We start from the raw sequence: 17630 nt of genomic DNA, 5'->3' as shown, positions 1-17630 counted from the left end.
TTTTTGTAAACGATCATTTTCTCAGCTGTCCATCGTACTGACACCGGCAATGACACCAGGAGCTTGGTTTGCACGTATCTTTGTATGTTTGGAAACAAGGAAAGAACCAACAGGGCTGTGCAGCCAATTTTTGATAGCACTTGAGTTCCCAAGTGTGCAGGTAGTAAGATTACAATATTATACACCTGCATCTTTAGCCAGTTAAATAAATTTCATCTGTGAAGTGCAAAAATTATTTTAGGAAAACAGCATAAAATAAACTGCACTGGGGGATAGGAATCTGTTTGGGGGTTTTTATTCCACTGTATGGGAAGAACCTTCTATTGTTTCAGTCAGTTTATTTGAGAAACTCCAGCTATTCTGCAGAGTGAAAAATGATGTGATTACTAACACACGTAATAACTCCTAAGTATTTCCAGCTGCCATCCACTGCCAAGGAGCAGGGAGGCTGCAGTCTCTCTTGCACCCGAGGCACATCTTGGATGAGAAAGTGTGTATCCCTGCACAGCTTCTGACCAGCTCTGAAAGCACCATTCTCATGCCCAAATTCTTATGTGCCATCTGCATCTCCCAGCTCTCCTCTGCACTAAAATTGCCTCAAATTAACTGCACCGCTCGGTAACACGTACTGCCCTCCCCATCCCCATTTACTTCTGTTCATCTTTCATTTGACTCCTTTCTAGAGTTCTTACAGAAGTTTGCTTAGCCCTTTCCACTTTACTGAGTCTCCCAATCTAATAACGTCTGTTGAGAACATGGTATTTTGCCTACTCATTTATTAATCGGTCGTCATAGTGGGAAATATAATTTATGCCATTTTCTCCAATAACTTTATTAAGACATTTCATTTCTTAGTACTTCTAAAGCCTCCTGAATTATCTGCAGTCATCTCTCACCTCTCAGCAAAATCAGTCACGGATAATCTGAACCACAACTCACATCCATGTCTCTTTTACTTCCTCAATAATTTTTTTCTTAACTTACAAATAACCTTATCTCAGAGGTGATGCTGTGAATGAAAGGTTAAGTCACCTATTAACTTTTTAGAACTTTATATATAATCCTTGTTCATTGTGTCCAGCTTCATACAGGTGCATGTGTATGAAGACGTATGAATATTCGGTATGAACAGACATACAGAACTAAGAAACCTCATGCTGCACATTTTTAAAAATCTTCATTATTAATTCAGCTTTTTCTGTTAAGAAAGACTACAGCTTGTATGAAAGATAAGTCATGCTGCTAAACTGTTATTTTTTAATATAATGTAAAGACCTCTAGAGCCCTGACAGTGCTCTTAGCTACTCCATAGAAGTAGAAAGCCTTATAAATTATAAACTTGTGTATTAATTTTTAAAACAGGCCTAAAAATGCTAGTCCTAAGGAACTGATGGAAAAGAGCAACAGAACTTAGCAAGGACACACACTAATTGGTAAGTGGAAGTGTAGGGTGTATCCCTGAAATGAACAAATCTCTATCTCCTCACTCTGCCCCTAAGGCCCCAGTGCTTGAATAATCTTTGCAAGTATAACTTGAGGACGTTGCCCTGTGTTCCTGTGAGGATATTCAGTAACTACAAACTCCTGTTTTAATACAGCCTCCCCAAGAGGGCACTCTGTAATACCGCCATTTTACAGCTCTCCTCAGATGTGAGGTACGAATGTTCACATCTCACAAAGCAGTAAGTGCTCATGAAGTTGTTAGCAAGGCAAAGGGAGCACTGGGTTTATTTTTTCACTATTAACTTGTTGGAACAAGGGAATATCAAGATCTTGGACAACAGGCTTCCACTTACCCTGCTTTAAAGTATTTCCAGGGCTACATAATCCCACTTGTTTGCTAACTACGTATTTTCCTCCAGAAATATATGAATAGTGAGAAAAGAATCTGAAAAGGAAATGCCTTGCTCCCCAACCACTGCTCTGCTGGATGTCATTTGCAGGAACTGCACTGGGTAAGGCTTACCAAATGGAAAACAAAAACTGCTTTTACAAGATTATTGAGCTAGTGCAGCTGGAAATACTGTTTGTTAGCATTAGGCAACTGTCCTTGGGCAATATGGCCAAGACTGATATTGTCAAATATATTTAGTATCTGGCAAACATGGCTGAGCTACCAGGACTGTAACCCTGCCAGCATTTACAGATGTGCTCTACTTGAAGTCAAGGATGACATTCTTGTGCTTTTAAAAATCTGATTATTCATCAAGATGAAGCTAAGCAACTTGTATGGTGAGTGGCTAAGTTTCTTCCTTGTAATTCTCTTCAGATACAAAAGACTTGGTGGTATAAAGTCTCCTTGGCATGTAGCGAGTGGCCTCTTTTTACTGCACACACTATTTCAGAGAGTGCTTCACGCATTCCTGTATAATCTTATTTTCATGGCTGCATGTCAAAGCAGTAATTGTACATCTTTTCTATGCCTGAAATCTTTCCAGTTAAAATTACAAAGGCCTTCCAGCAGGCATTGACTAAAATTCAGTTTTTGGTAGGAAGCGGCATTTCCTTCTGATACTGAAGTACCAATTGCTTTTGGTATAATGTTCGTGTTGTTACCAGGTCAGGGACACAAATTGTACTCTTAGCTTTACTTCTGCATGCTACAACTAGATGTGAGAGTCATTAGAAGTACTTGTTAGGTGTATAATTAGAACAGTGCTGGTAGCTAAGGGAGGAACCAACAGTGGTGATCAGAAAAGGTGTAAACTCTGCTTTCGCTATGCCGATGCATGTCAGCCCCACTAGCGGATGTCAAAAGGAAGCAGGGAACTGATGCAATCTGGCTGGATTTCCTCAGGACTTCTGAAAAACATCTCTGCATCGCCTTGGCCTGAAGTATAGTGATGAAAATATTATGTGGGAAGAAGTAACAAAATGCTACACTACATTTTACAGAAATGGGGCTCTGCACCTGAGAATATTAACCCTGAAGTACATTCCCCTCAGTTCGGCAAAGATGGGGGATAGGTGGTGCCCAGTGACAGGACAAGGAGCAATGGGCAAAACTGGAACACCAGTTCCACACAAACTTAAGGAAAAACTTTACTGTGAGAGTGAGGGAGCACTGGAATAAGCCTGCCCAGAATGGTTGTGGAGTCTCCATCTCTGGAGATGTTCAAAACCGGCCTAGATGCAGGCCTGTGCAACTTGCTCTAGGTGAACCTGCTTTGGGAGGGGGGTTGGACCAGATGATCTCCTGAGATCCCTTCCAACCCCTGCAATTCTGTGATACTGGCAACAAGTGAGGAAACAGCAGCAGCTGAAGGGGGATATGAAAAAGTCCTGACCACCTGGAAAGCCCTTCTAACTTTTTCAGGTCTTTTGACGATACCAAACTGGCATCTCTGAACATAAGTAAAAATCTCCCGCCCTTCTAGAGTTGAATGCTACTGCGTGTTCCTGTGTGCCATTACTGCAATCTTAATGCCATCAGCCTGGGGATAAAAAGGAAAAAGAGGTGCACAGAAGCAAGAGCTGGCTGCTGCGTAGTCACAGCAAAGCTCAGCAACACTGAAATGCCTATGCTAGGAAGAAATTCTTGGAGCTTTACACTAAAGTCTCAGTTTTGTTCTTGCTTGAAGCTAAGTAGAGAAGAGGAAATTCAGTGTCTTGCAGGAAAGTACGTATGGAGCTGAAGCTGGCACAGAAGGAAAAAAGACACCAGTCTGGAGCCAAATCAGAATGTTCAAGGAAGCTTTCCAATACCTGAAGCGGAAGGAAAGCAGTCTGAAACCATCTACTGTTACACCTGAGAGGTGCACTAAAACTCACTTGCTTTCAGTCTACAAAGGGAAACCGAGTCACTATTTGGTGACTGGCACACTGGATTATTTTTGCCTCCAACTTTGCACACAAAAATCAATTCAAGTATGGAACTGAACCTGAGTACAGGAAAGTGAGCCAATACTGCCAGCAGAGAACAAATGATGCAGCAGCAGCAATAATACAACTTTTTCCAGAGAAAAGATGTTTATGAAAAAAATGTCATTTCCTATTTCAGAAGGTAAGTTGGGCTGCAGGAAGACTGTGTGAACTTTCCAGCTCTCAATTACATTGTCACACATTTGTAAAGTTCCAGAAACACTTTATTTAAAAATGGAGTTGTAAATGCATATAACAAAATAACATACATAATAAATGTAACAAAAATAAATAAGGAGAACATGTTCATACAAAATAAGAACATCGTAATGCAAAATGCTTATTACAGAACGTAAAGATATAATTGCCTGAAAGAACACAAACAGAATCTTGCATGAAGAGCCTGCACCCTTAATCCTTCCTAGCCATTTCCTACTTTCCCCCTCAAGTCTGCAGAAAAATTATGTTCTCAAGCGTTAAACAAAAGAAGGAATTATGGTGATGGTCTGGTACTCTCAGTTTTCCACACCTAGCTCTATTTTCAATTTATTTTTGCCCTTCTGCACCTTCTAAAACTTTTCTTGTAGCCTTTGTAAACTCATGAGATTCAGGCTTCCACAGTTAGCTGGAGTAGAGCATATTGAGTTATACATGAAGGCTGTTTGCTTTTAATTTTTTTAAAGAAAATATGAAATCCATTATACAACAGATTAGTGGTTTTGTTTTTACATCTCTACAAAAAAAGTTTTTGCATTTTTATTAACTGGTCCAACTTTTACTGACTTCTGAAAGCCTGTACAATTTAAAAGTGTACAGAACGTTTTTTTAAAACAAATGTCATATAGGATTATTGCTGAAATATTAAAGACCATTTCATAAAAGCTGCAAAACTGTATCTTTAACCTTAATATATAGAGACTGATGCAAACATAGGAAAATTCCAGTCTATTAGTTACATTTAACAGAAATAACATTCCTCCAAATTACAGTGTTCTGGAAATACAAAGTAATTTACTTTTATTTTTATTATTTTTTCCAAATGTTAAGTTACTGGGACAACTTATAAGGAAAATAGGCTTATATAGGAAACTTTAAACAAACTTGCTTTTCAGTGGTATAAGCAAAATGTCTGTTAGCAGTTGTCTTCCAGAATCCTTTTAAATATGTAAGACAGAGACAGCTTTTCTAGCAAGATTACAGGAAAATATACAGAAGCAAATAAAATAATTTGCTTGGGAGTGCATCTATTGATCAAGCAAATTATGACAACTCTATTTCCAAATCCCCTAAAGAAAATTTTACATCTAATGATCATTCCCAGGAACAGGAATTTCTTCCATAAGCTTACGTCGCATTTGAATTGGTAAGAGCCCATTTGCCTCAATATGCTTTAAAATCTCCTACATTGCTGTATCTTTAAAATAATTTCCTAGTTTCGACAAACATTTGGACAGAAATGAGATATTAAATACTTCTACTTTCATTAACATCAAAAAGACAGTTGAAGAAGGTCAAAAAGTGCCAAATAGTCCTTTCAGAAAGTGGATTAAAACACTGCAATGATAATACAAGTGCAGTATTAATCAGTTTTCTATGTACACCAAAACACTGCTTGCTGTTTAATGATACTGATATGTTCACCTATCACTCCCAGCAAATCTTAGTGCAAACATAATATGTGAACTTTGTAAACCCCAAGACAATTTAGGCAGCAACAATGTTATATAAATCACAGAACTGTTTGAGATTTTCAGAACACAAGAATGAATGCTTTCTGATATCTGTCTTACCTTTTGCAGTAATGTGTCATTGTAGTCGAAGATAATGTTTCCTATATAAATCATCTAATTCAGAAACAAATGTAGCTGTTCAACAGTTCTGGACAAACTTTACTGGAGGAAGCTAATTAGAGGAAGTCCCTTAATTAGAGCAGCTTGGCAAAGAGATCTGGGGTTTCGGTAACATTAAATGTTAGACTGCTTGCATGGCTTTTAAAAAGAAGTAAATCTATTAAGGGAGAACTGCTGATACAGTAATTCTTTTGCAAAGCACACAACCACAAAGGGCAAACCTGCCACGATCTGCTTTCCCACACTGGTATCTATGCATATCTTTATGATTTGAAAAGGATTTGTGTGTCAATCAAAGAATCATAGTTAAAGAAAACCGGTTTAAGAAAACAACTGCTGTTTGACCAAGCTTTTTTTTTTTTTTAAATTATAAAACCAATATTACAATTTTTCCTTTATTCCTAAACATTCCACATGAAAGGTATTTGTATTAACACGGAGATGTCACTCACGCAGGGTGGCATTTTCCTCTTCCCCATCTGGATTAAACCTATTGAAATGTATGCTGAAACTGGACTCAGATTCAGCATTCTCAAATTCAGCTGCAACAGGGACAGCGGCGGGTCGAAGAGCCCGAGCTTCAGGCTGGCAGTTTGGCTGTATTTGAGGGCGGGTACTCTGGGAAACGGGACTGGACTTCGGCTTCGGCTGAGCTGGTAAGACGGGGCTGGTGAATCCCAAGTTGCTCAGAGCATCCAAGGTACCATCAGGGTCGATCATAGCATTAATTGCTAAGCAACCAAGAAAAGATGAAAGGCATAGGGAAGAAACCATAAAAAATACAATTTTCTGTTACTGTAAAAAACCCAAAAATCCTGTTCTAACACTTTTATGATGACAGACATGAGCTTTTATGTATGTTGCTCACTGCAAAGGAGTGGTGTATCCAACACGTATGTAATTGACACATACATTTAAAAGCACTTACGTATGTTAAAACTTTAGATGAAAGGAAACTGCACAAACTAAACACTGTCTGATGCATGGACAGGAAAGAGAGATGAACAAACTGTCCATGATTAACTTACAGGGACTGAAAGACAGGATTTTTAGTCATGTCTAAGGGGCTTATTCTCCAATATTACCATTATATTATGCTTCATTCACGCCCCCCTCCCCAATTATCCATAGCTGCTAATTTCATGATTGAATGGAATTTGTACAGAAGAGCAATCATTTATCCTTTTCAATTCACAAACATTGGGCTTACTGTCCCTCTCCCTGCACATAGTGAAGGTAAACTGAAGCACCTAGTACAATTTCATTTTACTGTACTATTAATACATTTATCACATTTAACAGAACCTCACTCTTTTTTATTTACAAAACTGTACTAACATCTATTTGAACACCAATGCATACACAAGGAAATGATGTGGCCTCTTTCTCTAGGCCTTATTTCTTTGTTATGTTCTCTAAACACAATATAATTTGTAATAAATTAACATTTTTTAACTATAGTTGAGCATGAAACAAATACTGATTTTCTGTAAAGGTGGCTAGTGATTCCTCCTGAAATACTCTGTTTTAAAATATATTTTATTGTAGGATTAAATCTGAATACTAAAAATAACAAATATAGGAAATCTACAATAAATACAATAGTTATTATATATAAGCATGGACCAGTAATCCATTTGACCACTCCAAATTAAACAATAAACTAAGTATATAAACAATACACAAATAAGACTGCAACTTCTTTTAAAAAGACAGTCTGTTTTAAAGTTGATTTTGAAAAAATGGAATATATGTATAAATACCACACTTTGTAAGCAAAACATACTTCTTTCCTTTTTATACATAGATAAGTTGTTGCATGTGAAAAGTGAAGTAAATTTCTCTTTTGTAGTCTGTGGGTACCACAATGACAAAGAGTGGATTCAGTAGTGTGAAGGGAAGATGTCAAGAGCTGATCTTAAATTTTCATTTTATTGTATCCGATAAAGTTGTTGTTTTGTTTTTTTTTAAGATTTCCTATAGATCATGGTTCCAGTGCATTCCTTATGCTTAACTGTGCTACACATAATGGTACCACTGATATGCAAAGACTATTTTATAAAGCCTAATCTCAGGATTCTCTATCACTTACGCATCAATATTTACCCACAAAAATATTTCTATTAAGAACGTTTCACAAAAAATTTCTTTGGGATTCTCTGGACTATTTCATTTTCAGTTGAGCCTTTTCTCACCCATATAAAAAGATATCATCACTCTCCTGTTTTAAACTAATTCAGTGATGTTTCTTTATCAAATGTGCCAGCAATTATATGACATTAATGTATGTAACTGATCTTGTGAATATATTTTAATAAAATGTGATAACTTTGCTTTATATTATAAATATACGTATAGATTTTTTTTTAAAAAAAATTAAAGCAAGCAATAACGAATGAGAAAAGTTAGAAAAGATTTGTACCTTGCAGCTGTTTCTCAACCCGTTTTAGTTCCTGTAAGATTGATGATATTTCCTAGGAAAGAAAGAAACGTGTTTCATTAAGGGAAAAGAGACTCAAAATACCTATCGATAGTAAACAATCCCCATTCCCCTACTTTTGCAATATGCTATTTGGGTTGTCCCTCCTGGCACCGAGAACACCCCTGCTGGTGTTGGCTCAGCCATGTCCACCATGGGTCGTGGGTGGCAGTGCTTGATGCTGGACAGCTGTGGCCCACTCGGAAATCAAGAGCTCCCCTGCACTGGTGATTACCAGGGTCAACAAAACCTCACGCTGTCCCTTGCTCATCTGCCAGCACTACATTTTCTCAAGCACAGACTTGTAGACACCAGGGTTCGGTAGAAATGGGGCAAAGTAACAGCAAATATTTAAAGGAAAGTTTCAGTATAAACCCAGTATTAATGGAATAGGAGGATTTATAGGAACAAGGACTCACACCTTGTTCAGATGTGAGTCAGAACAGTAAGATGACTGCGTCAGCACTTTGTCTGCAAGCACTGGGCCCTGTGCCCACGAGACCCTGTACAGCACACCAGTGCTGGGTCCTCAGCACTCGTTTGCCTTACAGATTTTTCTCCTCTGTGCTGCACTACTTACTAACACAGGCATAGCCACAGCAACGCTCTCAGAAACGCAATAATCATTAAATGTACCACATCTTAAATTACAAATGTGCAAATCCTACAATCGAAGGATCCTACCCTGAAGAACACTGTTAATCCAGCTGCTGAGGAGAGCTATCAGTGGTCTTCCAAAGCTGAGAATTTTCAAAGGCATTTATTTCAGAAACCCATTTAACCTGTTTCAGAAACCCATTCCGTACTAAGTAATGTGATTTTTGTGGGTAGCAAAGAGATTGATTACCTTGCATTTTATAAAGTCATTATCTTTAAGCAGATTCCACATCTGAGCTGAACATAAATGTCCCAAGGACAAAATAAACATCAGTTACAACTGTCCTCTATTAATTTTAATAACATTCTGTAGTAAAAATAGGCACCGCTTTAGTACTGCATTTGAACAATGTATTGCTCTGAAAACTGGGCAGAAACTTGAAAATCAGTGTGTAGACAAAAAACCCCCATGCACTTCCAAACAATGTGAGATGCTTTGATGCACTGAAAAAAAATTTCGGAAAATGCTGAACTTAGGAATAAATATATGGCTAATCTTTTTCTTCTTAATGAATGCCTTAAAACCTGATATTGAGGGCATTTAGAATATAAAACACTAAACTCTGATCTTATTCTGGAAATCGATAAGAGAAACTCCTCATATTATCATATTTCTATAATTAGAAACTTGAGTGACTTGCTTAATTAAACTTTCAAAAAAACCCCAAACTGTCAGTGCATCTAATAAATTATAACACTGAGTTACTAATGTTTGCCCCTAAAATATACCGTTCTGCAGAAATTATGGGCCAAGTATTTAATACTTCCAGGAAATATCAATCTAGATGAGTGATGAGCTAACAGAGAAGTGCAAGCCAGTTCGGTGCCAGAGGACATGTGTTCACATTTTGCTTCTGAGCAGTCCAGCATGAAGTATGTGAGAATGAGTTTCCTCTCTCACCTTTCCCTCAGAAAACTCTCTGGAGGCTGACATTCTCAACAGCATGATACTCCAGATGGGACAACGTAGCTAGACTCTCCGCCTGCTCTCACATGCAGAGATGTTTTTCAAACCCTACTCTGTGTTTAGAAGCAGAGAAGCGTACTAGAAAACAACATGTGTGCTCCGCTCCCTCACACTGTCACACAGTCTGCTCATGAAATGGCCCTAATTAGGAAGGGTAGAAGACTACATGAATCAACCAGAGTTGTAGTTGGCACCCTACAGTTATCACTTCCACACAAAATCAACATGATTATTTTTCGTTGAAGAATGCTTTTATTGCAATGTGTCTACAAATTATTTTCATTCACATATAGCAAAATACAACTATTTATCTAAATATTAATAATCAGTATTAATAGTATTAAGTATTATATATTAAGTATTAAAATTCAGTAGGCAAAGTTCAAACTAATGGTTGTTACCTTTCATTAAATAAAAGTACTGGTGGTCTGTATACAGTTTGTACCTCTTTTACTGCATTCTTTATCAGAATTTCCCCTGAACAATTACTTAAGACTGTTTCTTTGGAAGATTCAATAGTAAGTCTTAGTAATTATTAAAAAAGATCAGGCTTATTCCTGAAGTATGTTGAGTGTCTAAATAAAACCTTTGAAAGATTTTTGCCTTTATATCACTGAAAATAACACATTCCTCTAGTGATTATTTTAAGAGGCTCATTCGATCCCAGAAAAGGTAATTATGCATACCATGCTTGATGTTTTCACAATAGGAACTTCACTTTCAGCTCGCAACTTGTTTTCAATTTCTTCCCAATTTCTGTCTTTGTCCTTAAATAATATTCTAGAAGAAATTCAAGAACAGTATATTTAAAATAGACAAAGATAAAAAAACTAAAACTGAAATATTAGATACACAATACAAGAAAGTGGCATAGGAAACACTGAATAAAACTAAAATCTGAAATATTGAAAACTGACAGAATCCAACCACACAGTTTAAATTTTCAGAGAAGCATACAGGGTTTCAGCAGTATCATTATTATCAACATTAAAATGACGGCTCTGTAGCTGGTTTTGAAAAGACACATCTGATTCTTTCCTCCAGCACTGAGACATTTCTTTAAAAAATCAGCTACTTTATAGTAGTTAAAGAATTCCCAATTAACACTGCTTTATACAACAATTACAAAACAGAAAAGAAAGATTACCAATGGTAAATAAATGCAACTCTTACATTTGTATTTTGTATTAATTTAATGAAAAGTAAAACACTTCAGGAAATTAAATGAAAAATGCATTTCACAGAAGAAATTTTAACTGAAAAGTCTCAACACACAAATTGTATATAAACAATTTAGTAATATAAGTATCACTTATATTACATGTTTAAAGAAGTCACTTCTATTATTTGTAAAACACAAAGCATACTGTGAGATTCTCCATTTTTATCTTTTGCTTCCCTGCTGTGATAACTTTTGTTTTCATTGTTGTATCATAAACATAATTTAAACTGTCTACATTTGCACAACTGAAAAAAAAAAAAGGAATGTGCAGTTATTTAAGGTCTGTGTATTAATTTTTTTTTTAAGTGACACCATGATGACATAGAGGAGTCCAAATCCATTTATTCTCTAATTGGTATTTCAGAGCTAAAAGTGCAAAAATTGCTGCAGTAAAACTGCTAAGCAAACAAACTAATCAATTTAAAATCATGACTGAAAAGTAGTACACTTTAAAGAAGTTATTAGTGTAGGTAAGTCTCTGAGGAAATAATTTTTAAGGTGGAAATTGAGGTCTCCTTGCATCTCATAAACACTAAGAATTTGAAAGAAAGCTGGGAGACTTAGTACTGCATTTCTGTTAATCTTTCTTCACTTATTTATACCCTACAGAAAATCCCACTCTCTATTATCATCCCATCAAGAAAGTCCAGTTTTTCCAAACGTATACCCTGTGCTATCTTATCAGTACACAGATGCCCATAGACAGCCTATCCAGAAGCTGCTTTAACTCTTCTTCTGTCTTTGAGGTCTTAACTTGCTGCTGCTTCAGAACATGTTTTTATCAGATGTTTCACTGCAAGGAAGTGCTACTCTCATGACACAATGGTATGGGATCGAGGCAAATGACCACTTCTGCAAGTGACTTTAGTGTATTAATGTACAAAGCGTACAAAGACTAAATATTAATACACACTTCTTAAGGAAGGGAAAAAAAAAAGTAATCAAAACTACAGTGAAAAAAACATGAAATACTTTATGGTCTCAGGTAGTGCCATGATCTCATAAAAAAGCTGATAATCAGAAATCTGACAAGATTGCTTGTATGTTCTGCAAGGGAATGCAAAGTTGCAAAGCCATACAGCTGCAAATGTGGATACCAGAAACTCCAGTTACCATGGAAAATTTAGGACTTGTCTGACACTGATGAGTTTAAATAAATAAAAAGCAAAGCCAATTAAATCCTTTATAGGATCTTACACTAAAAACCAGGGTACTTGTGGAAATATTTTGATTCAGTATACAGAGACTCTTACACAGCTATACTTTCTGTAATAGCATTTTATCACTCTGGAAATCAGAAGGAACATAGAAAATAAAGCTTTTTTTTAGCAGTAAACAGCACTAGTAGGAAAAATATAGGAGTTACTGTGACACTGCTTGTCTTTTTCATTTAGTTTTTTGCTCATGTTATACTAAAATACTTCTATCTTTATGTATGTGTTTAATGCCTTTGCTTTTATATGTGGTGTTTTCAGTATTACTCTCTTCCAGAGATAATGTTCTTACTTCTCTTTTACAGTTTGAATGCTTTCAATTTCACAGGTCATTTTATTTAAAAAAGAAAAGAGGAAAAAAATGAAAACAGTAACTTTAAAAGTTTTATTATTTCCACTATGAAGTGGCCAGGCCAATTTGCTTTTGCTATGATTTTAGGAAGCCTATTTCCTTTTTAACAATGTTTTTTCTCCATTCTTCATTTTAAACCTCCTGGGGGTCTTCATCTCTGCCTCCTTTGCCGTTCCTCCTTCTAACCATATTCTTTATATTAAAATAACATATTTATAAATGCCTGCCACCTTCTGCTCTTGTCTTTCCCATTCCTACTTTCTGGGACAAATGTGCCTGAACTTTCTTTTGGCTGAGCTCAGTCCCCATTTTTCTTTCATTGCACTTTGCAGGATGTACAGCAAACTGCAGAGACTGACAAGAAGTACCTGCACCAACCTGAATGCTTTGCCTAGATTTTGCCTGACTGAAGAGGTACCTGCCTGCTACAAAGCAAGCCAATGACAACGCCTCCAGGTTGCAGAGCACGGATAAAACCCATGTAGATCTTCCCACTGCAAAAGCTACTTACCTCTTCCCTCCATAACCTCTGAAAATTCCTGCATCATTATAACATATAATAGACAGAAAAGCAAACAAAATGCATATCTGTTTCCTGAGAAGCCAACACAATAGTTTGTTAGCAAAGAATGGGTTATAAGATTCATATATTCAGGATTTTTAAATGGAATGTATTCTTGTTTACACAAGCAGGTAAGAATCTAACTGATTATACAAAGTAATTAATAAAAATAAACTATAAAAAATAACTTAGCAATACCCAAGCTATGACCTTATCCTGAAGAAAATTATAAATATACAGAGGATTTGGTGAAAGGAAAGAATCAGACACCTGAATCTGGTTCAATCTGAACATCATGCTAGGACCTGAGAAAACCAAACAGTTTTGCCAGCACTGGGAGAATCTATTTGAAGAACACAGTGTCAAAAGCTTCTCTCAATCCTCTACTTCTTAATACAAGGTAGGAACAGTAACAGAACTCAGTGGAACTGAGAACATTATCTATGAATTAGAAAACAGAAATGGCAGCTCTAATGAAATAGGGAAGAAACTAGTGAAGCAAAAATATATAAATTTCCTTTTCTCTGCATACTAATTTATTTTCATGATTGATTTTAGCTCATTTTAATTTGTGATAGATCTGCTTGTCAAGAATGACTGAAAATATTTATGTTCTTAATACTTTAGTCAAAGTGAAATGGGTCTTTTTGTAAAGCTAGCTATTGCAACTAAAATATTACAGAAAGAAGAGTGTTCACATTCACAGGAAGCACGTCTTTCTCTATTTAGGCCCAGACAGGAAGGATGCAAGTTTTTAAATATGTATGATGCAATCTGAAAGGACCATAATTGCCCTATACTGTCTGTGAGAGGTTTACACTGGAGCCCTAGAAGATTTAAAACGCATTCAGGCTTACTCTTATTGATGCCTCTAAGAACTTCTCTCCTTTCAGGTTCAAGTACTCTGGAAAAAATATACAACTGCTAGCTTGACAAATCCTGACTGATTCTCATTGTATCTGTGTAGGCAGAAATTTTAACTGGCTTAACTCCAGTAATAGGAATAGAAGTACACAGTTGGTTGAACTCATGTACATGTAAACAAAGCTAAGGTAAAATCTATCATATGTCTTAGCTGCCTTATATGGTCTCTAAAAACAATTCTAAAACTATGGTTGTTTTTCTGATTCAAAATATGAAAGACATAATAACATCTTTATTATTCAAATCCCTTCTGAGTAGCAGGAAAAGGAAGTTTTGATCACAGCTTTGGGGAATATGCTAAATAATTACTTATTAATGAAAGTTTCTCCACTTTATTTTTCTAGAAATAAGCAATGCCACTTTCTTTAAATGTATATAAAATGTTTATAGGTATGCATTTATTTATAATATCATACGTGTTCACATAATTATTACATTCATTACAATGTAGCTGACTTACCTCTTAAGCTCAGAAAATTAATCAGAAAAGTATAAGACTTGATTTTGTAATTACCTGCTTTTCTCAGGATTAATTTGCATACATAATTTTGTTTTAACTCACTGTACTGAACGCAGTTTTTTATGTTAAGTAAACTACAGCTGTGCTAGCAACATGTTTACAGATCAGAAACTGTCAACCATCAAGAAAAATCTGCACGATGAAAAAAGTAGAGTATCTACTATCTACTGCTTCTGAGGCATTTTAAGATACATATCATCCTAGTCGCCTACCAGAAATAAGTCAGTCAATAAGCAAGATTCTTGTTCCAATGATGCAGCTTTAAAAGGAAAAAAAAGTTACATTGGTAAGCAGAGTTCCTTATAGATGCCACTGTTTTTCCAGATAACTATGCTCAAAAAAACCCTTAACATAATATTTTGTTTCTATTTCCAAATTTCAAATGCTTTTTACAATGATTTTCAAAGAATGGTCACGCTTAAGTACCTCTTTGCATGTATTTATTTGCTTGGTTTTTTGAGGTCAGCTATTAAAGTAAATGACAGCATGCACTCAGAGGTTGATAAAACTTGAACAAGCTGTGAACTTTTGCATAATTTGTCATAAATTCTGCATAATGAAGTTGAACTCTGTTCATTTGGCACAGTTTTTGATAGTAAAAGTATTGTATACCTGCATTTAACTCAATTGTATCTGAAATTTACATAGCAAGACATTTATCTCTTTTGTTTAATGATATTTAAATAAATTGTATGATACTGAAAAGAATGTATCAGGAAACCAAAGAGGGAAAGGTAGCAAATGGCATTATTTGCCATATTCCTGCAGCCCCAAATGGTGAGTTGGAAAAAGAGAGTTGAGATGACTGTCAGTCCAGAAGTATGTTCCAAGACAGTGGAAATAAGGTACTCACAAATGTTACCTGTACCCACCAATAAAAACACGCACAAAAAACCTGAGAACAGGAACAATAAGAATGGGCTGCAGGCTTCTAAAGATGTGATTCTTCACTCATTGATACTCTTCCTACTAGAAATTGCAGGACTAGAAATGGCAGATGACCCACAATTTTTACCAATTTATATAGATTATTTTTTTTCTTCTTTATTTCTATTGTCGTCTGTTTTGGTACTAGCACAAGAATATAACCTTCAGATATGTTAGTACATTGCTGCTTTAACTAGTTACATCACCCTATGCTAAAATAAATTTTTTATTCGGTCATTAATCTGTCACCCATCTAAGATTTCAATATCTGACACTTCTAGACAAACTGATCAATTACATTTTATCACATTCAGAAAATTATACATGAAGTACAGTCAAATTACTTTCTTATTTTTCAGGTACTCTGTTTTTAAATTATTAACTGCACAAAGACAGGAAGAAGGACAAGTGAATTACACAATCCTGGACTTTGTATTTAGAATTTTCATCTATACTTGTCAACCAAAGTGGTCACCAAGTGGTTGTACACTCACTCATTCAAGTTAAATGGAGCTGTTAGTAGAGCAACATGTTATCGTTTTTAATTGTCTATACTTCCTGCTAGCTACTATGACATTTATGTAGGAATCTAATGAATTTTCAACTAAAAATAACAGATAGCTACATCGGTTATTTTAGATTTAGAACTCAACAGTGACCACATTGTCTCCAGAGCAAGTTCTTTTTCAGAAGGAGTTACTGAAACTACTCTCTGTCCTATTTATTTTTCTTCCTAAAAGAGGTGATCCCTACAACTTGGCAAATGCGAAGGGCCTGGTTTTACAGTTCAGACCCTTTTAACCTTCATTTTAACCTTATCTTTTAAGGAAGGGAGTTTTAGAAGACTTGCATAGACATTATGTAGATTTTGCACAGCATGTGCATGTGTTGGAACAGCTCCTCTGCTGGAAGTATTATGTATATTTTTCTGTCCATGTAAAATTTGCTGATATTTATCTTCATATAATGTGAAATACACACAAGCAATAATGGAAAAATTACTCATCCCAAGTCTTTCTGAACACTGAAAAAACCATCAGTAATACTGCTTTCCTAAAACACAAGTTGCTACTAAAAACATTTGATATATCCATATTATACACAACTCTTCTACTAGTAAGAATGTTGATGAGAGAATATTTTCAGTAATGTTTCAATAATTTTTAAAATCCCACCTGATTTTGCCAGCTGTTTTGTCTATGGATTGTCTTATCTTGCGAGAAAATTGGAAGACCGAGGACAACAGCAAGCTGTCCCCCATAACCTGCAACAAGTTTTTAATAGAAAAAGATATTATTAATTTAATGGGAATTAAATAAAACCAATTAAATCTATTTTGAAATCTTTTTTTAACTTTAAAAAATCATACTTGTGCTCCAATTAGTATAACATATAAACAATCATATTTGAACATTTAATTTGAAAATTAAATACACAAATAATTTTTCCCGGTATTAATGCCACCTGCTACAGGTAGGAAAGGAAGGATAATGTCTAGAATATTAAGTGGGGAGACAATTGTAAAAGCTTAAAATAGCCACATTACTAGAGAGAATCCTGTTGTTTACTCACTTCATCTCTGCTCCAAGTCCTTCTCCGGGTAATTGTTGGGGGATCAAGGGCATCTGTTAGCTGAGGTCTAGCATCGTTAGGCCTTCCATTCCCCTCTGGTGGTTTGGCATGCACTAGTGGAGGGATTTTTCTAAAATTGAGACTTTCATCAAATACTCGGTCAACCAACTAGGGGGTAAAAGAAAAATGCAGTTTATTGAACCTACTGGATACATGCAAAAATTAGATTAGCACTTTTTTTTCTTCTGAAACAGCTTACAAGAAGCCTATCATATAAAAATAATTCTATAGTCTTGTACAGTATAAAATGATGCATCTCTTCTGTAACAATAAACATTCTGTAAAAATGAACATTTTTTTTCAAACACCAGACATACATGGCAAAATTAAACTACCCCACAGAAATTTTCCTTACAGGCAGGTAACATAATAGTTACCTCTAAACTGGTTCTTAAATAATTTATTCCTTCGATTAATGGAATATATCTGTGGAATTAAGTACAGTACTATCTTTTTTTTTTTT

At 35.6% G+C, this 17630-nt stretch overlaps 1 protein-coding gene across 1 annotated transcript; it reads right to left on the bottom strand.

Moving 5' to 3' along the window:
• Nucleotides 1-6076: 6076 nt before the first annotated feature.
• Nucleotides 6077-17275, bottom strand: LOC104529442 (cep170-like protein; the record flags this gene model as incomplete). The annotated part of the gene is made up of 5 exons (XM_010173752.1): nt 6077-6442; nt 8134-8185; nt 10501-10594; nt 16711-16799; nt 17108-17275. Coding segments are annotated over 5 exons (690 nt in total), but the record flags the coding sequence as incomplete, so codon positions are not given.
• Between the last annotated feature and the right edge of the window lie 355 nt (nt 17276-17630).

Source organism: Antrostomus carolinensis, unplaced genomic scaffold, assembly GCF_000700745.2.
Source record: "Antrostomus carolinensis isolate BGI_N321 unplaced genomic scaffold, ASM70074v2 scaffold42348, whole genome shotgun sequence".
NCBI classification, from domain to species: Eukaryota; Metazoa; Chordata; class Aves; order Caprimulgiformes; family Caprimulgidae; genus Antrostomus; species Antrostomus carolinensis.
This window is presented reverse-complemented; position numbering and strand designations above follow the sequence as displayed.